At 37.9% G+C, this 27415-nt stretch overlaps 1 protein-coding gene across 1 annotated transcript in view; it reads left to right on the top strand.

The window, feature by feature from the left end:
* Positions 1-635: 635 nt before the first annotated feature.
* Positions 636-27415, top strand: part of LOC149544486 (peroxisomal nicotinamide adenine dinucleotide carrier-like) — a 57520-nt gene continuing 30740 nt past the window's right edge. Inside the window, exons 1-3 of the mRNA XM_089795146.1 lie at positions 636-1515; positions 21493-21609; positions 21881-21955. Coding sequence (XP_089651272.1) covers positions 1435-1515; positions 21493-21609; positions 21881-21955 — 273 coding nt within the window. The 5' untranslated portion in view covers positions 636-1434. The remainder of the gene's footprint in view (positions 1516-21492; positions 21610-21880; positions 21956-27415) is intronic.

Here is a 27415-nt window from a genome sequence, read left to right as displayed (position 1 = left end):
ATATTTAATTAAAACTTTAATTATAAAATAAACAAGTGCCACATAGTGACCAGTATAATTTTTAAACTATTTTTTATTTAAATCGATTTTACTAAAAAATATTATCATATGTTTTATTTAGAAAAAAGATATATTTGATAAGAAAATTTATAATAAATAAATATGAATATATTCAATATAATAATTTAAAAAATATGTTTCTAAAAATAAATAATTTTTTTAATTTGAATTTTTTTAAAAATGTGACTTTATAAAATTTATGATCATTTTGAAATGAAAAAATTAAGTATTATAATTGATAAAAATTAATTATCAAAATTAACTAAATGAGCACTCCCCTCTAACCTAGGAAAAGACCCACACGGCACACTCTATGAAATGTTAATAATTATAAGCCCCAACTTAAAAACGCCCACAATATTTACTTTCATAAATGGTGTTTTTATTTGACCTCCCGAAAAGGAAAAAACAGGCAGATGACGAGGTACTCTTGGTAAAAAGCATCTGAGCATGCGTTGTTCAATAGAGTGGGCAAAGCAATAAAAAAAACCACCTAATGATATAACGTTTAAATAGACACGTCATGCTTCTAAATCTGACTAAATTACAAAAGCAAAACTAAGGAGGCTTTTGTTATGTCAGGTAAATGCCATAAAACAATATATTCTGCCGTGGATATTCCTTTCTTCCTTTCCCTCCCAATTCTTACGCTTTTTTATTATTATATTTGATATATTTTACATAAAAAAATTCCGTTGTTGCTTAGTATTTTAGCATTCAAAGACAATCTGCTCAGAGAAGTTCAGGGATTCAAATCAAATTTTCTCCTAAGACGGATTACTGATGAACGAAAAGTTTATTTAACAGGAGACACATAATTTTACATCAAACTTATGATGATCACTGGTGATTTCTGTCTGAATTCTGTTTGAGTAGGTGATCTGATGTTTTCCGCTACTCTTTATCAAAGGTTTTTGTCACAATCTCGATCACAAGTTCTCGTACATTGTTTCTTCTCGTATCTGGTGTTCCTGGTAGTACCCGATACTTATTTCTCAGTGATTTAGCGGGAACAGGGATTTGGCCGAAGGCTTGGGCTGATCGAGATTCATTTCATCATGGTCCCTGTTGTTTGATATAGTGAATTGAGTGGGTCAGTTAGTCGATGGAATTTTAGAGTCATTATACTGCGATCGCTTACGGGTCAACTCATAGGGTGCGTTTGATCGGCAATCACCGACGCGCTGGTGTCAGTCGACGGAAAAGTTGAAATTTCTGGCAATTGGCGCGTATCAATTGGCACTCGGATAGGCAGTTTGCCATGCAATGCATAGCCGTAGGCGATCTTGAAATAGTAAAATTCAGAAGGGTCGGAGTAACGAATTCCGGAAAAGATTACCTTCAGAATTCTCGTATGTTCTGGTAGTTGACAGAATGTCTGAGGCATTAATTAATGGCTTGTCTGGCGCTGCAGGAGGGATTGTGGCGCAGTTGATCACATATCCTTTGCAAACGGTAAGTCACTTCTACTTATTTCATTTTATTTTCCATCCGTTGCCATTTTCATTTTTCGGTTTTGAGGAATAATATTTTTTCTCCAATGAGGGCCATAGTAAAGATCCGTTGAGGCCATAAAATTATTAAAGGTTGTATCAATGAGAGCATTAGCAGCAGAATAACATCTAATAGTATTACAAATTAAAATTCTTCAGACTAAATTACACAGGAAAGGAGAAACCTGAAGGATGCATTCTCAACTATACAGTTTGGGAGAAAGTATATAAAGGTAACATAAAATCCAAAATTGTGTTCCATCAGTCCTTCGAGAGACAAAGAAATCAAATACTATCCATTCAGCAATCCCGTGCAGATTTATATCGCTTTACATGGAATTCATCAACCTTGGTACAGGGGCCAGCAAGCCCTTCCATTTACTTGGTGAAGGTGCCCTGAAGTGTCTCATGGCTCACGTGGTGTGTGTCTGCTATATCACACTGAAAAATGTTGGGAATATACCGCCATGTCGAGGTTTCAAAACTGCCATTCCATGTTTAATGATTGCAGGCGACTAGTCCTAGCTCTCTCCTTTTTGGGTAGATTGTAAGAGCAATTATCTTCTTCGTTGATTTAACCCTGTCCATCAAAACCTGAACAGTAAGTTCACTTCATTCCTGCCATCGATTGTTACACTTAGGACCCTTATGTGTTAAATTTTTATCTTTCTTATTACACTTCAACTATCATAGCCTAGTTGGTAGATGATATTGCAGTGTGTGGGTTTATTGCACATGCATTTCCTGAGGTGGTAATATTATAAATTTTTTAGTTTAACTTCAAATTATATATATGGATCTGTCCCAGGTGGGTTGTGCCTTAAAAGCCACTTTTTGTGATGCTTATATATTGATATCATCTAAAAGAGAATATCAACTTGGAATCATGTTCTTTATTGGAGTTATACTTTCAAGGAGGTTGTCCCCTTGAAGATAGCTGTTGTTCTATATTCATGAATACAATCATATTTCAAGCTATTTTCCAAGCACTGTTCCATTTTGTGTTTGATAATATCTTGTAGATGGGTTTCTGGCAAAAGGTAGTGGAGCACTTTCCAGGCCTGCATTTTGCAGCAAGAAAATTCTAGTGACTTTTTACAACTGTATGTTGTATGCTTTCACCTCAACCTTATGGGATCTTAGTGATTAGAAAATGGTGGCATAGTAGTACTACACATTTTTTTCTTCTAACAGTGATCTGGGTTTGAAACCCTATGTCCAAAGTTCTAAAATATTGTAGAGAGCTATCATTCTTGGCTGAGCACATTTCTACATGTGAAGTGAGACTGGAGATGCCTCACAATACCTAGGCTTCATATAGCGTATGTGCATGGACTTGAAGTTCCATATACTTTTGGGTAGACCCTTTATGTTTAGAAGAATCTTCACCTTAGGAAGCTATGAATCATCTCAAATGGTTAGCTTTAATTCGTTGCTCTCTTTGTATTTCGGAGATGGGACAGCATGGCTACAAAATGGGCAAATCATTTTGTAGTTAGACCTTTGAAATATCCTCCTTCAACATCAGTTATGAATACATTGGAACATATTTGGTCATATATTGATAGATCTGAGCAGATTCACACAAGTTTGTACATTGATATAGTGGGTTAATGTGTTACAACATCAAGAACAGAAGTATAATGCCAACTTGGTCTCAAGTGTTCGTCTTATACAGTAAACCAGTTTTTGATTTCTGGGGCAAAAATCTCACATGCCAGGAGGAATTTGACAGTTCTGGCACATTTATTTCAAATTATTTTCAACAATTTACATTTTTCCCAAATTGATGCTCTCTTCATGTTGATCAATTTGGTATGATATTCCTATAATCCTTTGATAGCCTCTAGTGAAGTATATGGCTGGTGTTTGCAAAATGCAAGATCCTCAAGATCTTGCTTTGGAAAGGTGGGATGAGAAAAACAAACACATACATTTAACACAGTTCCATTGTAGTTCAGGACTTGTCCAAGTTAGATGAAATTGATGATCTTGACAACTGATTAATTGGTTTTATTGCTAATATGCCTTCATGAGCTATCATTTGCAACATAGTGGACAGTCATTTATAGGACAAAGCTCTAACACCGGACAAATTACTCCTCCAAACCAGCAAAAATCTTGGTAGGGTCAAAGTATGCTTGAATTGGACTTCATACTTTTTATGGCGATGATACTACAAGTTGGTTGTACAGAGAAGATAAGTATTTTTGCAGTCAATCACATTCTTAGGACCCAAAAGTTCCTCATAGCTTCATTGAGCCTAGAGCATGACGCTGTTCAATGGTATCAATGATAGGGAAAAACATATGGGTCATCCCATGGATTCAATTTTGTGAGTGCCTACTTGCTTGAGTTGGCTTGACTGAGTACAAGGGATTTTATAGGGGTATTGACTAAATTATGAAAAACTCATTCTGTCTGTGACTGCATATGTAATCTGAAAATTTGGTAAATTAAACAAGTGGGCTCGATGATAATTTCTTCAAAAGTTTAGTGGCCTGGAAGAAAATATCCGTGTAGATTTAAAACCATCATATTGATGGAAGCCCTTGGATTGCCTAAATAAGTTGAGGATAAATTAGTTGCTCAACTCCATCCTTGTAAATCTTTGCAATTCAGCAATCAATAGACATTTTTATTAACTTTGCTTCAAGGCAACAACCCAACACCAAGTTTGGGCACTTTGATTACCATCCATCAAGTGCCTAAGTCATGAGGAATTGGTCACTTCCTGAATAAATGGATTGTGCTACAGTTTAGATTAGAAATATCAGTATGTCTTGGGTTAGAAATGTGTGAAAAAAAAAAAACTCTTTATCTCTTATATGTTGAGGTATTTTCATTGTCTGACATATTGGACACTATAGAAGACAGTGCTACTGAGGAATAATTCAAAGACACAGGTCCACTTGATGATTCAAACTTGAAATTTTTGTGCATGCTTTAGCTTGAATGATCACACTCGAAACAATGAAGGTGATGGGCTACTTTAAATGGTATTTCTTAACCATATTCATTGATTTTGGCAACACACATTGACCCTCAGTTAGCCATATAGGCAACTTGTTATGTGCATCCTTGCAACAACTTTGAGGTGATGATAGCAAATGGAGGCACATTGGTTTGTAAATATATGTTGCAATAAGGGTGTAGTGGAGGATTACACTCAACAATCTTTGCAAACACCCCAAGGACATGACAACCATACCCACCCAAATTATTAGTTCAGATTGACAGGGAAGTTAGTTAAAACGGATCTAAGGAGTTGTTGCTGAACTTTGTTGTGCAAATGACAATAATGACCGACTTAATTGAATCTTCATACTTGCAAATATTTCCTGAAAAACATTCACAAAAGTTTGTATCACATAAAGGGGTTTTATCTTATTGCTTACAAGATTGTGCCCTCCAGTTAATTCTACGAAGTTGGCAACTAAACATTTGCTCATTATCAGTATCTATGCAGAAAATTGAAATTGAGAAGATGATCCAAGAATTGCTTGATGTTAGGGTCATTTGGCTAAGTGCTAGCCCTTATTCCTCCATGGTGCTCTTGGTTTGTGAAAACGATGGCCCATTGTGATTGTGTGGATTTTTGTTAGCTTAATAAAATTGCTCTATCAAGGACTCTTCTTCTAACCTTGTCATTGCTGTTGTCGATAAAATGTATAGTGTAGCCGACGGGTAGAGTAGTATCTGAATGGGTGCATGATGCTTGAGTCACTCCTTTGGAAAGGTATATGTACATGTCCAAGATGGACTTTGGAATCATCATTGTAATCATTGTGATCATTGTAGTCATTGTATCCGATTGTAGTCATTAAGTGCATATATGAATAAAGTATCTATTCTGCGTTGAATCGTGTTATACATGTGTTGAACTTCTTACCCTATATGGTAAACATTTGGCGCTGTTGCCAAACGGACCTGGAACGAAGGAATGATATGAAGATTAATGCCGAATTTGCTTAACAAGGATATGAACAAGGTGAAAGATAAGGATAAACTACGTACAACACAAGAAATTTTAATTTTAGCACAGTAGGTAGAGATTTGAGCAAATTGCCGAGGGGCACTGAAGGGGTGAAGAGGCACAGATAGAGGGAGTGCACTCACCTAGTAGGCTGAGGAGTGCTGAGGAATTGCTAGAGGAGACTCGACAACGCTTAAATTTGGTGGAGAAAACAAGGGAGGAGTTCCTTAACCTGTATATGCCGAGGGGAGAGTGTCCGAATGGAAGGGAAGCAACTTGCACGGCTCAGAGTGCCGAGGGAGCACAAGCATGGAGTGATCTCTTCGTTCCTGATACACTAGACGAATGGATATAGGTGGAGAATAGAACATCACTTGAAGACCTTTCACTAGACAACGCGGTTGTTGGAAACAAGAATGTTATATAGAATAGCGCGAGAGTGTAGAACAGCGCGGGAGCTTAGAACAACACGGGAGCATGGAAGCTTAGAATAGCGCGGGTATACAAGTACCTCAGAATCAAAGGAAGCTTAAATTTGGTGGAGAAAACAAGGGAGGAGTTCCTTAACCTGTATATGCCGAGGGGAGAGTGTCCGAATGGAAGGGAAGCAACTTGCACGGCTCAGAGTGCCGAGGGAGCACAAGCATGGAGTGATCTCTTCGTTCCTGATACACTAGACGAATGGATATAGGTGGAGAATAGAACATCACTTGAAGACCTTTCACTAGACAACGCGGTTGTTGGAAACAAGAATGTTATATAGAATAGCGCGAGAGTGTAGAACAGCGCGGGAGCTTAGAACAACACGGGAGCATGGAAGCTTAGAATAGCGCGGGTATACAAGTACCTCAGAATCAAAGGAAAGTAATGATGGCAGGTCCAAAAGAAAAATTACCCAAGTTTCATGGTGATGGTACAAAGACCCTATCCGACATTGTAAAACTTGTGAAACCATATGGACGGAAAATGGCGTGAGGAATGAAGATGATTGGGTTAGATAGTTCCTAGAGACCTTGTGGGGTGTGGCGATAGATTGGTTTTCCAATACCAGTCCTCAAAAACTCAATACATGGGAGAATGTTAAAAAAAAATTTATAGCAGAATTCAGATTGCTTCGAGATGACAATGAAATAGTGGCCGAGATATATAGTACTAAACAAGGAAAGAATGAAACAGTCCGGGCCTATGCTAGACGACTGAAAGAACTGGTTGGAAAGTGGAAAGTCAACCAATGGATGGTTTGAGAAAATGGTGGTTTGTGGAGGGGCTATGGCCGGCTCTGAAAAAGAAGATGAAGATTGTACCACCATCGTCGTACACCGACATGTATACTCGTGCAATGGATTTAGAAAGTGAACAAAAGACAAGTAAGAAGAAAAAGCATAAATCCTCTGATTCAAATGATTCATCCTCGGAAAGTAGCAGTAGTGATGAAGAATCAAACAAGAAGGTGAAAGCATTGCAGAAAGACATGCTTCAGATGATGAAAGAGTTCAAGAATTTGAAAAAGAATCTAGACGCAGTGAAGGGAGAACTGTGGTGCACAGACTGCAAAGAGGATGGCCATACAAAGGGTTCATGCCCGAAGAAGCAGTTTTGTGACATATGCTAGGTAGCGGGGCATTCCCTGAAGGAGTACCCATTTAACATGAAAGCAAAAGCACACGAGCAGGTGTTACTAACGCAAGAAGCATCCAACAATAGCAATGATGCAGCTTCGGGTGGATATCGCAATAATAATAGATGTGGAAGGGGTGGAAACAATAACAATAACAACGGAGGTCGAAGTAGAATATAGTACGATACGAGCGGACGATTGATGATACAGTGCCGAGCATGCAATCTTTGGGGTCACTTTGCGAGGGACTGTACTACAAAGGAGACGCCACAACTACTGTGCAGATGGTGTGGTCCAGGGGACCATGAGAATTCAAAATATCCAAAGCAAGGCGTAAATCTATTAAGTATTGAAACATGTGATGAGAAGGTATTGCCGATCACACGGGAATAGGCGAGGAAAGCAAAATACCCAAATGCGGAAGAAGAGAGGTTACAAAAAGCCTGAACAGAGGTAGAAAAGCAAATGAAAGTAGAGAAGTCACAAGTAAAGGACACTGTCGAAATATCAAAAAAAAACTTGGCGGAACAAAACATGGTAAAATAGATAATGCAAATAGAAGTGCCGATTAAACTAAATGACCTTTTGCTCACGATGCCACAGTTGCGTTCAGCTATTATAAATATGACATCATCCCCGAGAGTGACGAAGGAAGCAAAAGATAATAAGGAAACAATGGCGGCAGCAACAGACCCAATGTTGTTGGCACTTACGACAAGTAGACACCCGATAGTGGTGGAGATGGGCATTCTGGGTACTGTGCTGACAGATACAATAGTAGATGGAGGATCAGGGGTGAACGTGTTGTCAGAAGATATTTTGAAAAAGCTTGGACAACCAACACTATGGCCACCTACTTTCCAGTTACTCAAAGCAGATCAGCATGGGATAAAGCCGTTGGGAACTTTGATGGCACAGCCAGTAAGAATTGGGGCACAACCCTTTTTATTGGATTTTGTGGTCGTCCCACTGAAGAGAAGAGGGTATGACGCCATCCTGGGACGGGGGTGGTTGGTACAAGCCAAGGTAAAGCATGATTGGAAAAGGAACACCTTGTCCATGGAGAAAGGAGGTAGGAGATTTATAATTGATTTGTATACACAAATGGTAGGAGAAGAAGCAACGTCGTCGGACTCAGAAGGCGAAGGCGAGAGTGACGATGAAGGGAAAAAGAGGATGGAACTAGATGAAGACGGGGTGTTGAGATTAGAAGACGGGGTGTTGAGATTAGAAGAAGGGTCAATTGATGATGACCTAGATTCGGTAAACGGATTGCTACACTAGCAAATGGAAGATTACGAGGTTTTTCCAAGCTGCAACGTTTTCAGCATCGAGGAAGAAAAAGCAAGCAATGAGTTCCCGAAGGAGTACAGTGAATTGAAGGAGGGAGAAGCGCAGGTGGATGAAACACCGGCCCATACGTTTAGTAAAGATAAACGATGAAGTATGAAGAGCCTACGGTGAAAACAATAAACTTGGGTGATGAGGAAAATCCAAAGAACATTCTTGTAGGAGATGATTGGAACCTAGTGTTGAACGCGGCAGCATTCAGAATATTCATGCAGTACGAAGATGTTTTTGCTTGGACGTATAAGGACTTAAAAGGAGTACCGCTAGAGCTATGTGTCCATCAGATACCATTAATCGAAGGTGCGGTACTTGTGCAGAAGTGGCTGTACCGAATGAATAAGAACTATGCAGTGTGGGCCGTGGAAGTTGCACAAAACAGGTGGAAGGTATGGCATCAAAAGCGTTTAAAATTAAATAACTTTCAACTTGGCTAGTTAGTATTGAAGTATAACGGACGGAATGAAATTAGACTTGGGAAGTTCAAAGTTAAATGGGTCGGACCATACAAAATATGGGAAGTGGGATATAATGGGGCAATTAAGCTAGGGACACTGGACGGAAGAGAAATAACAGATGTAGTAAATGGATCGAAGTTAAAAGTATACCATGAAAGAAATGATCCCCCGCCGACAAACAACTGAGGAAGAAATAATGATAGTGAATAATTTATATATGTAAATAATTTATAATAAGTAATAAAATATTGAAGTTGAACATAGTTTTATAAGTACGGAATAATAAACTATAGTTTTAAAGTGTGAAGTAACAAAGCGATAAAACATGAAGGAACGCAACCTGTCGTACAACCTTAAAAGGAGGTAATATGCAAACAAATTCATAATTGGAAGAAGTTAAAGACCGTACGACCTTGTGGCTCAGAAAACATAAGAGAAAGCTGTACGGCTAGAGGCACAACATAGAAGAAGGTGATAATGTGAAGCCTGTACGACCAACAGCAGGAAGAGGAATTAAGATTGTACGGCCAGGTAAAATCACTAGTCATAAAATATCTCGTATGCCAAAGAAGATAGGAGGAAATAATGAATTGAGGACCGTACTGAAGACCAATACATTTTGAGAAGAAACCGTATGGCTAAGTACAGAGACAGTGTGAAGGAGACCATACAGTCAGCAGGGAATAGGCTGTGTAAGTTGCCGTATGGCCAGTGGATAGTAGAGCAATTCCTAGAGATAGTGAAATCTCCATACGGCTAGAGGAAGGCATAAGGAAGTGGAATTGAAGACCGTACAGCCAGTCAACCATCTAAAGGAAGACCGTACGGACAAAGAACAACAAAAACTATAGACCGTATAGTGACACCGTATGACCAGTAGAGCAGCATACCGAAAATACAATTCATAAGTGTTGGAACCTGTATAAAGCCGTACAGATGGAGGTATTTAAAACATGTGGAAAGACAATTGTATGGAGAAGATAAAAGACCGTATGTTAGTAGCTAAGTAGAAAGTAGAAGCCGAATGACAATTAAAGAACCAAGGAGGGCCGTATGACGTACGGTAGGAGAGTGCAAAGCTATAAAACTTGAGAACCGTATGGATGCAGTACTTTGAGACAAGAAGAAAAGGAGTAAGAGTCGTGTAGCAGTAGAGCAAGACAAATTTAGGGTGAAAGATTCGTACGGACAGGAGAAGAAATTTGTATCAGGTGAATGATGCAGAGGATGTAGCCGTGCAGCAAAAAGAAATAGAGGAAGGAGCAAAAAAAAAAAAAAAAAAAAACGACAAATAAAAAATGTTTAGAATGAATAACGCATGATGCCAAAGGGAAGGGAAAGACATAAGCAGTAGTAAAACATTAGTGGTTGCCAGAAGAGTGTGGGCTTAGAAGAAAATCACAGAAATAGTGTGTTCCATGTAGTTTTGTGTGGGTTTGAGAGTACTAATTTGGTCTTGGCGGCAGGGGCGCTGTCCCTCGATCCCATTCTGTATCGCAACAGTATTGTGTTAGTAGAGGCTACAAATGCAACGTATTTTGGAGACCAGTTGGTGGAGGCACGTGGTGAATGTGAAAGTGGTGTGACAGAAACAGATTTATCTTGTTGTAGTTAGTTAGTTAATTTATTCCATTTTGTTAATCTCTCTTAGATATTTTGTAATTGTCGTCCGGAGACGACTCTTTCTTTTGGGGGGATGATGTTGTCAGTAAAATGTATAGTGTAGCCGACGAGTAGAGTAGTATCCGAACGGGCGCGTGACACTTGACTCACCCTTTCGAAAAGGTATATGTACACATCTGAGATGGACTTTGGAATCATCATTGTAATCATTGTGATCATTGTAGTCATTGTATTCGATTGTAATCATTAAGTGCATATATGAATAAAATATCTGTTCTGCGTTGAATTGTGTTATACATGTGTTGAACTTCTTACCCTGTACGGTAAACAATTGTTGAATTGCTAGATGAGTTGCATGAGTGTATTTTTTTTTCAAGCTTTTATCCCTTTGTACAAGATTGGAATTGAGAAGATGATTCAAGAATTGCTTGACGTTTGGTTCATTTGGCTAAGTGCTAGCTCTTGTTCCTCAATGTTTCTCTTGATGTGTGTAGAAGATGGTTCATTGCCCGTGTTCCATAACCTTTTCATTTACGAGTGTAATGTCCCCATTTTTAGCAAGTTCTTCAATTGGCTTGGTCAGTTCATCATCGCAACCCTCGTGAGCTGACAGTGGGATTTGAGGATCTCGATTGTGGAGTTATTAGGTTTTATAGTGACCTATGGCGAGTTTAAACTCTGTAGTGAGGGACTTACTATATATAGTAAGTCAACAGTTGGTTCCAATGAGCTTAGTTGAGTTAGAGGACTTGAGTGATGCTCTCAGTTTTCATTTCGGGCTTTTGGTTTGGGCTCCAAGAATCTTGGAGGGAGCGTCCATTTTTAGTAAGTGATCCCGTCAAGTCCATAATTTGTTCTTCTTCATCAAGATCACTCCTGTGTTGTCAGATCTCGATTCTGATGCTTCTTTAGTCATTTTCGCAAGACGGGTGAATTATAATTATTATTCAACTAAGTATGTTGAGGTTGCTAATTTTGTTGGTATTGTTTGTTGGCCACCTTAGTGTCATAGCTCATTGGAACTGGGTTGAAAACTTTTAAATCTGGGAACAAGAAACAATGGCCTCGCATGTAAAAATTTCATGACATGGTTGACAAGGTCGTTTTTGGGAGCCAAAAAAATAATAATAAATTATATTATATGACATGTTATCAAATGATGTTGTGTTGAGGAAGCTTCTTAAGTGAAGTTGCATCTGAGAAACTTTGTGCTGATGGGGGTTACAAATATATGAGCTCATTTTGATGGAAAAGCATCGAAATATCTATTTGCTTGTTGCTTGTGAAGAGTATGGAAAGACTTAAGCTTCATTAGAAGAGATTGATAGAGAGACAGTCGGATCTAGTGACAATTGATAGGGCAGCGAGGTATATGGTTTCCACTTTTAGTAGACCGACATCGAGGATGCAAGGAAGAAGGCTTGAGTTCTCTCCGATTGGCATTTAGGAGGCAAATGTACCTGTGTTTAGCACGACACCCATGAGGCCTATCCGTATGGACTTTCCAGATAGAGTCATGTGAATGTGTTAGTGCCATTGGTGGACAGCAACACCGAGCTTCAACAGGTTGAGGATTCTAGAGTTGTTGCTGTGGTTGATTCAGTTGTTACCTCTGATTGTTTAGACTCTCTCGAGGGGATTGTCATTGGAGATTTATATGTCAGTTGTTGTAGTGTTGCTCCAAAGCTGGAGGCAACTGCTTCCTCAAGTTGGACCGATGCATGTATGGACCCACCCTGCTATTATGTTGGTGATTTGGGTCTTACAGTGGAGTCAGTGGGTGTTGGATCATGCTCTAGCATTATTGATTCACAACTTGTCATTGAGTCATGTATACAAAGTCAGGAAATGGCAGTTAAGTATCTGTTAGGATCTTTGGATACAAAGAGTATGGACACCTCTAATGATTTTTTGGATGATGCTATGAGCTGCACTAGGTATGATATTCCTACTGGGTATGATATCTCTTGCTAGATATTAGGTCATGACTTTGAGGGGGTTTTGGATGGGTCCCAGGTATAGGATTTATAGGGACTTTCTGTTGAGAGGGAAGTAGAGTCATGCGAAGAGTGCGATACTGCGTAGGCTTCTGCTTCTTCAGTGGAGGTGTCAGTTGAGGTACCGAGTAGTGCAAGGATGGTAGCACACATGCGGTGAGCGATCTTGTGGAGAGCAACTCTGATTCAATTTTCTATCATTGTGCAGTTACTGAGACAAAGAGCTTGTATAGGAGTCAGGGGTTATAGAGGCATCATGTGGCCAGTCAGCTGAAGGTGTGTGATGGTGACATCTCCTCAACTTTTGAACACTATGATGCGATTCATTAGATATTAGCCACTTATGGTTGGGGTGCTCCTATGTCAGATGAGCATGGTGATAGTAGTATTTCCCTAGTGGAGGTTCATGTGCTTCGAGAGACTGTCAGGATCTTGAAGTATAATTGTTCGCAATTAGTTGTGGACATGGATTACCTTCTTGAGTGGGGAGCACCTGTTATGAGACATTGTTAGGGAAAGAGGAGGAGGTGGTTGAGCTCACCCATGAGCTAGAGGTGACTATGGACTCACTATAGAATACCCAGTTGGATTTCCACGAGTCACAGTTACAGTTGGATGAGGTGACCTTGGAGTTGGAGCATGTTCTGTCCGCACTAGCCATAGATCTAGTTCAGCTTCAGATAGTGGTGGTTGGTGGTGAGTTTGCTTTCACGGTTGGGGATGAGGGACTTGATGACGTGATAGTCACATTCGTTCAACATATTTGTGCAGTAGGTACAGAGGAGGTGAGAGCATTAGTGGAGATGAGCTCTCATGATGATTTGCTTCCTTCTGCTGGAAGTAAATCTATTGTATATCTTACAACTGGTAGCATTGGACAGTTGACAACGCCATGTTTTCAAATGGATCAGCTGTGAATCATGGGGGAGCAGGTTGGTGCCTCCACATATAATTTATATTACACTGAGTTGTTCATGGAGTATTTACTTGAAGGTTTGGATTTGTGGGAAGATTCATACCATAGTTATGGTACTCGGACTTGCCTCTAACTTGGAAAGTCAAAATCTGACTTGGACTCGGACTCAGCTAGGACTTGGTAAGGACTCAGAAAATCGAAAAACCCATGAAATTCAAAGATTTTTAAGGATTTAATGATTTTTTCATGCATCAAATAGTCAATTAACATCAAATACACAATAATTGAGATAAATAGAAGCTACTTAATAGTGTTAACACTCATATACAATTTTGCATAGATCACGTAAGTATAACAGTGAATTTCTGAAGGAAAAAAACTGAATAACATAATATAAAGTTGGAGATTTAAGATTTAAGATTCAATCCTTAATAAATTCCTGACATACCACAACATCATTTTCATAATTAATATACATTGAAAAAAAAACACCTTCCAAAAATCTCATCTTTTTAAATTTAAAAAAAAAATTTAAAATTAATTAATTTTTTTTTGGGAGAGTCCTCGGCTCGGGACTCGGTGAGACCACGTGGACTCAGCCGAGTCAGAGTCTAGAGGCCATTTGCCTCGAAAAGGCTGCCTCAGCCTCGGACTCGCAAAGTCCCGGAACACTGATTCATACAGAGTATTTGTGGGTACACTCATTCGGGGCTCTCGTGGTATACATCGATTGCTGAGGAAGATTGTAGAGACCTTGGCTACAATGCTTCTTAACATGGATTTTGAGGTTGGGTTTGTTGAGAGGGTTGCTAGTCGTTCAGAGTTAGAGATTGGAGTTGTCTCTTCACTCCCAATTTGATAATGATGAGCCCCTGATAGAGACTAAGAATTTTTATTGACATTACACTGTGAGGAGTGCTTATCACTTCTCTTTCGACCCACAGGTAGAGGATTTGGTTTCAGGTCGGTGTGGGTTAGCTCCAGTTTCATACCATCAATTGTGGGATGGGTTAGCATCATCTTCTGTAGATGTGATCGACAATTGCAAGTTAGACCACTTGTAGTATCAACACACTCGAGACAACTTAGTAGAGGTTGGAGTTAGTCGTAGTGTTTTAGGTATCTATGGTTGTTACCAACTTGATAGTGCACTTGGGTGTGAGTGTTAGTTTGATGGGGACTCAGGTGTTGACAGAGTCGGTGTTTTAGTTGGGTTGAGTTTTGATGAGTTGTTTCCTCCTGCAACACCTAGAGTTGGTTTTTAGATGATTCTGTCATTGATATCAGTTATTTAGGCGTTGGTGCTACAGGAGTTGCTTGTACACAGTAGGGATAGTACACAGTTCTACCCTTGGGATCTAGGTGGATTGTGATGTTCATTTTGTTTTGGGATTGCTTGGGGGCAAGCAATCTTAGGGAGGGAGGACTGTAGTGTTCTTATTTTTAGCAGGTTCTTGCAGTTGGCTTGGTCAGTTCATCATTGCGACCCTCATGAGCTGATAGTGGGATTTGAGGTTCTCAGTTGCAGAGTTATTAGGCTTTCCAATGACCTATGGTGAGTTTTGACTTTGTTTTGAGAGACATACTATTTTATATTAAGCTAGCAATCGGTTCCAATGAGCTCAATTGAGTTAGACGAGTTGAGTGATGCTCTTAGTTTTCATTTCAAGCTTCTAGTTTGGGCTCCAAGAATCTTTGAGGGAGCGTCTGTTTTTAGTAAGTCACCCCGTTAAGTCCATTCATCGTTTTTCCTCACTAGGATTACTCCTCTATTGTTAGGTTTCAATTTTGATCCTTCTTCAATCATTTTCGCAAGACAAGTGAATTATTATTGTTATTCAACTAAATGTGCTGAGGTTGTTTTTGTTGGTATTGTTTGTTCGCCACCTTAGTGTTAGAGCTCATTGGAATCAGGTTGAAAAGTTTTAAATTTTGGGCACAAGAAACAATGGCCTTGCGTGTAAGAATTTCATGATATGGTTGAAAAGGTCATTTTTGGGAGCCAAAAAGAAATTAATAAATTATATTATATGACATGTTATAAAATGATATGTTGAGGAAGCTTTTTAAGTAAAGTTGCATTCGGGAAACTTTTTGCCAATGGGGGTTATGAATATGAGTTCATTTTGATGGAAAATAGCGAAATATCTATTTGCTTGTTGCCTATGATGAGTTTCTAAGTTTCTTGATTTCTAAACCCTTTTTGAGGTACAAGGGTCTGATTTTCTGAGAGGTGTATTGCATCTCCTGCTGAGGTATAGTATATTTGAATAAGAGTTTGATAGCCTTGAATTTGGTGAGTCTCCTATATGTTCTTTACTGTTGCTAAGGAGACGTTGTTTGGCTGCAAGGGATTGCGAGTTTTAATTACCAATATACTTGCAAATCTGAAGAAATTCGATCTGCAGTTCTGAAGGTTATTATTAATATTACTGGGCATAATTGGGCTGCTGTTTCCTTACTGGGAAGTGATTTGAGATTGTTAGAGGCTTGCCTTTGCATCCTTGAGGCCTGCGTTTACTTTTTTGAATGCTTGTGGTCATCACATTAGAGGCCTGCAAGTACTTGTTTGTGGCCTGCGATTGACTGTGAGAAGCCTGTGATCATCCAATTGGGGTCTGCGATCAATATTGTGTGCTTGTGAACCTGATTTGTGTTGGAAACTTGGTCAACGCTCTCCTCGGGATTCGTGACAAGGGCTTAATTGCCTCCTGTCTACTATAAGTTGAGTGGTTGTATTGGGCATTGACAGATCGGTCTCTTGGTGCAATGTTAACCCCACTCCAACAATTTTGAGACTAACATTTGGAATACTGGTTGTCAATGCTTGTTTGTGGTCTAAGCAACAGCTGCATTTTGCTAAAAGGTGGTGAACATTTGCTACAAGGCTTCCATCTAGGCTTGGGAGATTTGCCTTTGGATGTGAACAGGTTCCAATATTATGTAATTTGTTTATTTTGGCAGCCTGGGTTTGGTCATTTTAAATTTGCAAGTAAATTGTTAATTTCACTAGTGGTGTGAGTAAATACATTTTACTTAAGTACTCTGCATATTGTAGAATTTACCTATTCTTTTAGTATTATTGGCATTACCATTAAATTATCTAAGTCACGTTTAGCTCTATCAAATTCAGAAACACATATATTGAAAGACTGCAAGGAAAGAGTATTATAAATTTTCGAGGAACCTTACCATCATTCAGTTTAGAGGTGGCTTGCCAAGTGTTTGACGAAATGTCAAATAACTGATTTATAAGGAAATTGATGTTTGTCGGAGTTGCAACCAATCTAGGTTATTACAATGAGCTATTAGATGAATCTTCTCCAAGCTAAATTAACGACTTTGCTAACATTAAATGACAAATTCTCTTATAGGATGATCATATCTCTAAAGCAACTTTTAGCACTTGTGTAGTTTTTGAGTCAAACTCATTGACCCTTGTTTCATGAGTAGCGGTTTACACAAACCCATCTCTTATGACAATGAATGAAACACTTAACACACATTGGATCTAGGTGATGCTAACAAAGGTGAAGCATCGGGACTTCCCAGGAGGTCATGCATCCTAGTAGTACTCCAGCTCGAGTGCGCTTAGCTACAGGAGGAAGCCCACTCTACTTGCAACCCCATTTGCAAAACCTTCACCAAGTGTTGTGCCTTATGAACCATTCATTAGAAAGCCCCTTAAGCTCATCAGTTGATAAGTAGGAAATATTTTCCACTACATATCAACTTGCTGCCGATTGACTTGCTGTGGAAAATAACTCCTACTTATCAACCTTTTGCACACACGAGGATGGTTATGAATTTTTGATGATGTTAATTGGCCTTACAAATGCATCATCAACCTTTAGATGTTTGATGAATTAAATTGTTTTGCTATTGCTTTGGAAATTTATGTAGGTCTTATTTGAGGACATTTTCGTCTACAACAAGATGCGGGGAAAACATTTTGATGACTTGGAACATCTTGCAAATACTATTAATTAGTTCTTTGCAAAAGGCTCTAGTGTTCTCATGGTACAATGGAGGGAGTGGAGTATCCCAACCATATCGTCTTAGTCAAGGTTGATTCCAAGGAAATTGAGAACATGCAAAATTGGCCCAAACTGTAGATCTTAAAAGTCTTTTAGAGTTTTTAGGTCTCAGTTATATCTGTGAGTTTGGTCAAATCTATGGTAAAATTAAAGCTATTCTAATGAAAATGTTAGTAAAAACTGCATTCCTGGGGTTTTCAATGTCCTTGTGCGTCGCAAACTTGCCATTTTACAACAACAATACTTGCCTTGCTAGATGTTGCAAAATCATGTAATGGAAATTGATGCCTTGGAGGTTGGGAGTTTCGCAATATTAATGAAAGAAGGTAGACCTTGATCATTCACTAGCAAGGTATGCGTGGGTATAAAATTGGTAAAATTTACCAATGAGAAGGAAATGTTAGCAGTTCTTCATGTTGTGAATCATAGGTGACTGTATTATTAGAGTGACATTTCTACATCGAGAGAGACTGTTATAGCCTTAAGTATTTCTTGGAACATTTAGTCCATTTTCCAGAATGAAATGGTCACCAAATTATTAAACTATGATAATGAAATTATTTACAAAAGTTGAAGGAGAATATGGTGTCTGCCCTATCTTAGAAATTTGACAACTAGGGACATTATGTTCTTAATCTTTTATCAACTTTAAATTTGTTTCAGGATGCTCAATGACAGTGGCAATAGGATGCACATGTTCAACAACTTATTCACCAACTAATAACTGATCCCATAACTGACATTAGCTACATATTGAATAGCCAATGTATGTTACAAAGGGTGAATTATAATTTTTGTGAATTTTGATCTTTGGGATAAATTGATACCATATTTTCTATTTGAGCTTTTCTCAAAGAAGGTTTCCTCCTTGAATATATACATCATTGAAGCTATTTTCCAAGCATCAGTTTCTCTTTTGCACAAAAATGTTCCAGTTAGGTGATAATTTGTAGGTAAGTTTATATCATCCGTTCTGCTTTGCGCCATACTTCACAAAAATCCCAGTTTTGTAAATAAGGAAAATCCATGATTAGTAACAATATTAGCATGCATATAAATAGTAAATTTGGATTCAACTTTAGAAGCAATACTAGCAGGGTTTGGGTGACCAGGGAAAAGCTTGTGTATTTGCATCAGTTCTGGATCATCCTCTTAAGCCATCTGACTTCTTTTTCTTGTCTCTACGAGCTTCAGTTTTATCTCCCAAGAATTAATAAGTTCCACTGGAGACAAACTTAGTTGCATTGGCCTTTGTTTATACTGTGGCAGCTTTGGTGAAGTCTTTGTTCCTAGTTTGGATTGTCATATCGGCTGAGAAGTACTGCCATTTAATGCCATCTGATTCAAATTCAATATCAGTCTCAGCAATAACCTTGCCTTTCTTTCATTTGCTTAAGAAATAAGCTCTGGGTCATATTAAAGCTTCCGTCTCCCCTCCTATTCCTTCATTTTCTTGTCAGCAGAGGAACTTGTTCTTTAGCAACCAGAGGATGACTTGCCATTGTAATAGTTTAGTTTTGGCCAGGGTATAGTAAAGTAAAATGCAGAAAGTGAAAGCAAGACCAGAAACATTTAAAGAGTCAAGGGAAATGTGTTCAAACTCAGGAAGCTAAAACGATCATCTGTAGAACTGAGATGTTTTCAGCATTCAGTGGAGAATGAGGCACAACTCAAAGCTGAGATGGGGAAAATCAGATATGCAGTCAAATGAAAGGCCCTAGTAAAAATGACGTATAAGGGAACGTGAGTGGCAAAATAATCAGCAATTGCCCTTTACCTTTCCTGTTGCTAGGGTAAAATAATTTACATAGAGACTTTAAACGTGAAATTGCATAAGCGGCAATTAATTAAATTTCTTCCTATATATTACCACTTTCCTTATGGATCAATTCTCTTTAAGCAGTTTTAGAATACAGGAATATAACGATGATGATCCTCATTGGCACTTTTCTATCTGGCATGTTGGAAATTGGTTAGTCTAAATGATCTGCCGCAGCACTATGCTCGCATGTGGAACGGGAAACTTTGAAATTCAGAAATGAACTTCCAGGGGAAATGCATATTTCCTTAACCCATCCTTGAAGGTGTTGATTGTTTGGGGAGAGATGGAAGCCCCATTTTGTAAAGGACACTAGGAACATGGAGTTGGTTTCCACCTAAGCATGATGTGGGATGTTAGGAATTAGCTCACCATAGACATTTGTGGATCCTAATAGCTTAGACGATGTCATTGGAGTAATTATAGAATCCAATCAAACATTGCATTATCATATGACCATTTATGATCCTGAGAACAACCCTCACCCTATTAGGACTTGAATTGCTTTTGAAGTCCCATTGAAGTTCAATGTCACTCATCTCTGCTCAGGTGGGGACTAGTTACTTCCATTTTGTAAGAAAGAAAAGTTATGTGGAATCGCTTCCTATGCTAACCTTGAGAGGACGATTATGCAAATTTCAACTTAACTATTAATAAGTTTTCAAGAGACAACTAAGAGCATAAATGAAACAATAATGTACGCATAACACGATCATTATCATGGAGAAACCCTTAGGGAGGAAAACCTCACATTGTAAGACTTTCATAATGTATTATCAAATCAATAGGAGATTACTACACACTTGCAATGCAATTCCTTACAAGAGTATCACCTCAACTCAAGCTTGGAGGAACTTTACAAGCATCCTTTTAGCACTTGGTCTTGCAAACAAAGCTCAATGCTTAAACTCTTCCCCAAGCCCTTCTTTTATGGGCTTCCCACAACCTGGAAACCACTTGTGGTTTTACAATACCATGTGCAAAACCTCCTTGAAACGTGTTTCACAGCCTTGACTTGTGTTGCCCAAGATCGGCATGACCAGGTTAAAAATAGTCTCTCACGTCCAAAGTCTTATCCCCAATTTTTTACCTGTACAGTTGTCATAAACTGTGTCATATAATCTCTAAAAAGGGACCTCCTATATTGTACTATGGGCAGGGCATCTTTTGACAGCTAATTTTGGCTTTTCCAAGGCACTGACATGTAGATAACTGCCAACTATATTTTTGGAATCATCTAGAAAATATTGCAAGGTTGAGACGCATGTTTCTCGACACATTTCTGCTTAGTTGGGCGCTAGTTACCTTCTAAATTGACGTTTTAGAAAAGTTAAAACCCCATGTCGGGAAGATTGTAACTCTAATTACACCAATGTTTAAATTTTATATTCTTATTTTATTTTTTGCAAATTAATTTGTTTTGTGGCTAGTTATTTTGGTAAGTCTTATGCAATTTTACATCACATATTCTACAAATGTGCCTCATATCCTTAATGTCACAACCTTCAGTGGGCTTATGGCTGATCTTATCTCTGTGGTATGGATTTGAACTGGTTCACCTTCTTAGGAACGTGCCTCATTACATACTATAATTCATGGATCAAGTTGAGTTTTTCTTATATTTGACAATTAGCATCTATGTTTTGAATACCCATTACACTGGTTTGTATAAGGTGGTCCATAGTTTGCAAACCCGGACTCGGAGAGTACTCGGCAAGCCCAAAAATTTTAACTTGGTGAAAACCCGGAGAAAACTCAACAAAAGCTTGGCAACATAGAAAGAACTAAATATTAAAATCCCTTAAAGAAACATATTTTATTTGTAAAAATCAATAACAAAATGCATTAAATTAGAAATTGACATCTTGAAAGAGAAAATGCATGGTTTTGTAGCAAAAACAGCATGTGAATTACACATTCTAACCAACATTTTGCTTGCATCGACATTTTTGCCCCTAAATTTTTGTGTCTATAAAAATGCAAGAGTTAAACTTGAGGCTACTTGCCCAACAAAAAAAATGGAGAGCACTCGGCAACTTGGGGAGTACTTGGAGAGTTTGCAAACTATGTGGTGGTCCATATTTTAATTTCATATTCTTATTATTACATTCTTTTCTCTAAATTACGTACTCTGCAATTGATGATCAGGTCAATACAAGACAGCATACTGAGAGGAAACTGAAAAAAGCTTCAGCTGAAGATTTACAGAATATATCTGAAAAGAAGCTGCAACAGCACAATGGAACCCTGCATCAAATGTGCCAGGTTATGATCCCTCTTTAATCTTGTTTCTAGAGCTCATATTGCTAGAAATAATGAATGGATAAAAAAATATTTATTCGGCATTTTTTTTTGGTTAGACGTATCAGGGTGCAAGTGAATATGTAATGGAGTGACCTTTATATTATTTATGTTCTTGAGCATTATGTGATATGCATAATAGTTAAACTAGAAACTATTGTATGTTTCATATTGGAGAAATGTGGTCACTTGACACAACATTTGAGTGTTGGTTCATCCATAATATCTTGTGCAGGTTATTAGGGATGAAGGTTGGTATAGATTGTATGGTGGGCTTATGCCTTCTTTGGTGGGTACAGCAGCATCTCAGGTACTTGAAAATCTTCTCTGCAAATTTTAATTGGTTAAATGTTTAAAGTAGATGTGAAGAACAAGAAATATGGACTTGATTTCTACGGGCGCTGCAGCAAACTTATTTATGGTGGTGACTTGTTTAGTTCCATTAATCTACACAGTATGGTATTCGTCTATATGTGGGCCGCCATGGTATTGCACAGGTTATCGTTGCTACACAAAGGAAGCTGGTTTTTATTTCTCCTTTGTGGTTGGTGACAGAGGATGTAGTAGAAACATTTCCTAGCGATCCATCTCTTGCAGGGAAGTAGTGGAGAGGGGGAAGCCCTTTCCGTATCTAGCAGAGGGCTCTTGGCATTTGTCTTCTCGTTGTCCCTTGTGCTTGATGGAGGACTTCAGGCCATATCATGTAATCAATCACCTGAAGCTCAAACAAATGAATTTTATTTCCGCAGCTAATTTAAATCAACTCAACAAAGAATTAGTGATATATAAATTATGTTGGATTATTACTTTGTACCTGGTGCACAAGGTGTTGAAACCCAAAACTTGGGTGCACTACAACATAAGAACCAAAGCAATTAATCATTAAACATAAAAGCAGAAAACAGAAAATTAAAACATATTTTAAAATATAAAATTTTAAAATTGTGAGGTTGTCATATTTTTTTTTGATTCATAATTGGAGTTGAAATAAATTAGTGTATAATCTCATTTTGTAATATAATGAAGAATCAATGTATCTTACATTTTATCGGCCTCAAAGCCATATCCAAAGATTCCACTGAAGACATTTTTCTTACTATTAACCATTTCAAGCGGAAACATGCTAGATTATAATCTTATTACATAACTTAGTAGAAAATCAATATATGCCACACAGTTATGTGCAGCATATGAGTACTTCGAAAAGCCTAGAAGCAGCATAAAAGTGCTCATGAAATGTGAGATGAGGAAATGATACCAACAACAATTAAAATATGATTTGCAAACTTGAACAGGGATTACATGGTATGCAGGCATCCTGGTATCATGAAATGTAGCAAGACTATGGTAATTTTCAAATTTGAAATCCTGTAATTGCAAATGCAAAATTTGAAGGCACCAAGCTAAGCACAGCATGGACTATCATTCTAGATAATTAAGGCTAGAACAGTGGTTAACTTCTATCCCTGGTACATTAGATACATGAAGTAATAATAGAGATGGCAGTGTGTGCAATGTCCCCAGTTTACCAGTATTGATGTTTCCCTCTAGATTACTGTACTATTGAGTAGGGTTCAGACATATCTTTGTAACTTTGTGAGAATTCCTGCAAGCAAGTTAGGAAAATACTACAATCATGATTTATAAGTAAACATATACATTCATTGGAAATAAATATATACTTATTAGATTTGCAGGATTCTTAAATCAGTTTTGAGATGTCACAACACTGAATAAGGTAAGGTATAATAATTTGGATAGGTGCCCAAGTGACCACCAACCTCAGGCCCAAGGTAGATGTACCATCCTGGTTGGCCTCATGTGGCCCCTTGCCATACAAATGAGGTGGCGTACCCAGCATGGTGTCCTATCATCATTTTCCTCACTTCTATTGCTTCTACCTTGCCCCCAATGATTCAACATTTGAAGATATTGGTCTACTATGGTAAAGAATTAAAGATGTATGCAGCAGGATGCTCGGAAAGTCCATCTTCCTAAGTCTAAAGGCAGTCCCCTTGTCCTTCTTTGGCCCCGTGGGACTCCTTAATCCAACATGAGGTGGCGTGCTTAGAGGATGACCTCATCACCATTTGTTAAGCATGGGTCTAATTTATCTATTCCTAGGCATATATCCTAAATTGCCGATTCGGAAGCGGATGTGGGATGTGGGAATTTTGTTTTGGATGCAAGATGCATTTGGAAACGTCTATATATATATATGCAAAAAATTTAAGAAACTTAATAAGTACGAGAACTTAGAGTTATAAACTTAGAAATATACAAACATACATCATTTGATAGTATAGGATGATACTTCACCATTGATTAAGATTCAAGATATTTCATATGTCAATTAAATAGTTCAAACTTTAGATTAAAACTTCATAGGCACAAATCTTCACATTGAAATTTACTGAAGTTCTAGACTCCAAACTACAAAATAAGAAACATAGCTCATGATTCAATGTTCACTAATCAGAATCATAGGGCCGTTTTAGGGTTTGCACAAAAAAATATACATTAAAATTTACAAATAAGCACGTCTTTTTGGATTTTAAGTGAAAAAAACATTTTTTTCCCCTTTCATTTGGCTTTAGCTAGTGTATGCACCTAGAAGCGTTGGGGTGCCCTGTGGGTGCCACCTGCATGCCACCCATAGGCACCTCGAACGAATGCCTAAAACAGGCATCTGTTTGCATTCGGGTGCTTGTGGGTGGCATGCGGGTACAGGCATCTGTCCGCACCTCGGTGCGTGTGGGTGGCATCCACAGGGCACCCATTTGCCTCTAGGTATTTGTGCGCATCCGCATTGGCATCCACTGCTCATGCACAAGTGTCAGTATCTGAGCTTATATCATATATTTGACCTGTTCATTTATAATGATGTACTACATAAATAACCATTATATGTTTAGTAATGTTAGTCTAGAAGATAATGCTATGTATACTAATATATGCTTATACTAGAATCACATATACAATTATATATATATATATATATATATATATATATATATATATATATATATATATATATATATATATATATATATAAACTACTCCCTCTTGAGTTGTTGATAATCTATAGTGATATCCCTGTATTTGCTATGATACTTCCTTTTTGGCTGTTTGATATTCCACAATCATTCCATGTCCATTTTCATTGACTCTGTCTTCCCTATATGTTATTTCTTCTATCGTTTGGCTGAGTCGTGTCTCTTCAACCATAACGAGACAATCACACCTTTTCATATTAATCAATTAATAATTATTTATAATATCCACTATTTTCTCTTATTCTCTAATCTCGTCATATTATTGTTGTCACATATTAACAACTGAGTCATCGATCATGGTATTTCTATCCACCACATTGTTGGTGTCACAGACACATGATTGTCTATAAAATATTTTGTTTATACTTCATTTAGATGCCATTGATTCTTGTTCATACTTCCTTATTCATTGATCAAGTGAATCGCTGGAAGTGATAGGGGAAGGCATACTGCGATCTGTATAATATAGGGTTATGACACTGCACACCAGATATAGGAATAAAATATATCTTTATTCGCTCATGATTTCATTACAGAGAAGAAGACTATAGATGGTTAGCCAAGGATTACTATTCATTCAACTATACACTACTACCTTCCTTGGCAATACACAACATGTTTTAAGGACCTGATGATTGACAAGAGAGACACAACCATTAACCAACACACACTTCCAACTACCCGAGTGACAACCAATGGACAATTAATACATTGATGACAATTAATTACATTGACGGAGACCCACTTTTATCAACCATAACAATAGGTATTGTACACCAACTACATTATCCCCCATGAAAGAAAAAGTCCTTTGGACGACAAGTATGCATAAGGTAATTTATGAGAAGACTATTGGCAAAAGTATGGACATTGACTTGTACTTGGCAAACTCAACCTTGTACTGTACTTAAAAAATCAAATGTGGATCTTGTGGGCAATGTCCCCAACGGAGTCAAGGGGCAACACCCTTGTAATGTCCCCATTTTTAGTTGGTTCTTGCAGTTGGCCAAGTCAGTTCACCATAGCGATCCTCATGAGCTGACAAGGCGTTTTGGGGGTCTCAGTTATGAATTTACTATTTTTAGTAAGTGTATTTTTAGTAGTTGCTATTCTTGGTAGTGCAGTGGGTGTTTTGTCAGTTGGTCGTCACCTGCAGTTGATCAGGCTAATAATTGCATGAGCTCTTATTTATTTATTATTCATTGAGTTGTATTATTATAATAATGTTTATATTATAATAATAATGACTTTAAGTGATATTTCTAAAAAGCAAGTTGGTAAGTTTCTAATGTTGAGTTATTTTGAAAAACTTCCACGATTTTCCAAGTGAAGTTTTATGGAAACTTCTGCCAACGAGAGCTTATAAATGAGGGCCCATTTCATTGGGAAAAGCACTCTTGAAGATATATTTTCTTTTGTTGCCTTTGTGGCTTTTTCTGAGTTTGATATTTTGTGGCCCTTGCTGAAGTATAAGGGTTGTAAATTTTGAGAATTGCATTTGCAATTTAGCTGCTGAGGTATAGTTAAGTTTGCTCAACTTCTCTACTGTTCATCACTATAGCTGAGAAGTATTTTTATTCCACTGCTGGAGTATAGTGGATTTGTTATTTATTAGGAGCTTAATGCTGGAGATTGTCTGAAAATTGTGGGATCCATTGGAATTGTTATACCAATCAGTGTTTGCATTATTAGAGTTTGACCTGGGCATTTGTGATTCGTGATTATTACCTGGGAAGGCAGTGTTTGGATGTTACAAGCACTAGTCATCATTCCAAAGCCTGAGGCATAAATTAGTTGCTGGACATCACTGCTACAGGACCCACATTTCATTTCTAGAGGTCAGATTTCTATTTCCAGGGACTGTGGATTAGTTATAGGGCTGCGTCTGCATATGGGGAGGATTTAGAGGCCTTTACTAAGGTCTGCGATCAAGATTTAGGGCCCAAAATCCACTGTTATGAGCCTGCAGTTATCTAATAAATTGGCATGTCTGCAATTATAATTGTCAATCAAGCTGAAAATTCTGATACAACCAGCATTGGGCAATTGGGTGTACAAACAGGCACTCATTTGGAGCTGTCAGGTTCCTCTATTTTATCTTTTTAATTTGCAAACTGTAGTTATTTGGCTTGATCAATAAAGTATGACAAATCAAGTTGAGATGGAAGTGACGGGTCATATTCAATTTTAAACTATTGGTTTTAATTAGTGCAAAATTTGAGAATTACAGTAGTCCTGTTAATAATCAGTTTTCTCCAGTGCATTTATTCATCATAGTTGTCAAGGCAGGATTGTTCATACTACATCTTTAATTGGGCAAGATCTATTTGCAATGTGATCAAGACTTTGGCATTATATAAATTATATAGTATCATTAGCTTGCCTGCGAAGTGTTCGTTAAAATGACAACCTTCTGAATGGTTAAGGAAATTGATGTTGATAAAATTAATTTGGTTAAGCCATAACTAGACCGGGGTTATTCCAGTGGTATCAAAGCGGTTTCTTGCTAGCTTGTAGGAATTGGGCTCGGTTTTTATTTTGTTCGGTGTTGACTTCGAAGATTTTTAGATTCGATTCCTAGAGTGATCAACACTTTAATTTCTCCAGCTATGGACACCGACAGACATAATACTGACAATTCTAGAAGTCGGTAGAGTAATGAGGAAGTTAGCATAAAAATGAATGCCTTGCCGGAGAGTATGGAGAAACTTAAG

The sequence above is a fragment of the Cupressus sempervirens genome, chromosome 8 (genome assembly GCF_028749045.1).
Source record: "Cupressus sempervirens isolate cs-2001-9-10 chromosome 8, ASM2874904v1, whole genome shotgun sequence".
Classification (NCBI taxonomy): Eukaryota; Viridiplantae; Streptophyta; class Pinopsida; order Cupressales; family Cupressaceae; genus Cupressus; species Cupressus sempervirens.
The sequence above is the reverse complement of the archived record's forward strand: the minus strand, read 5'-3'. Positions and strand labels throughout refer to the sequence as shown.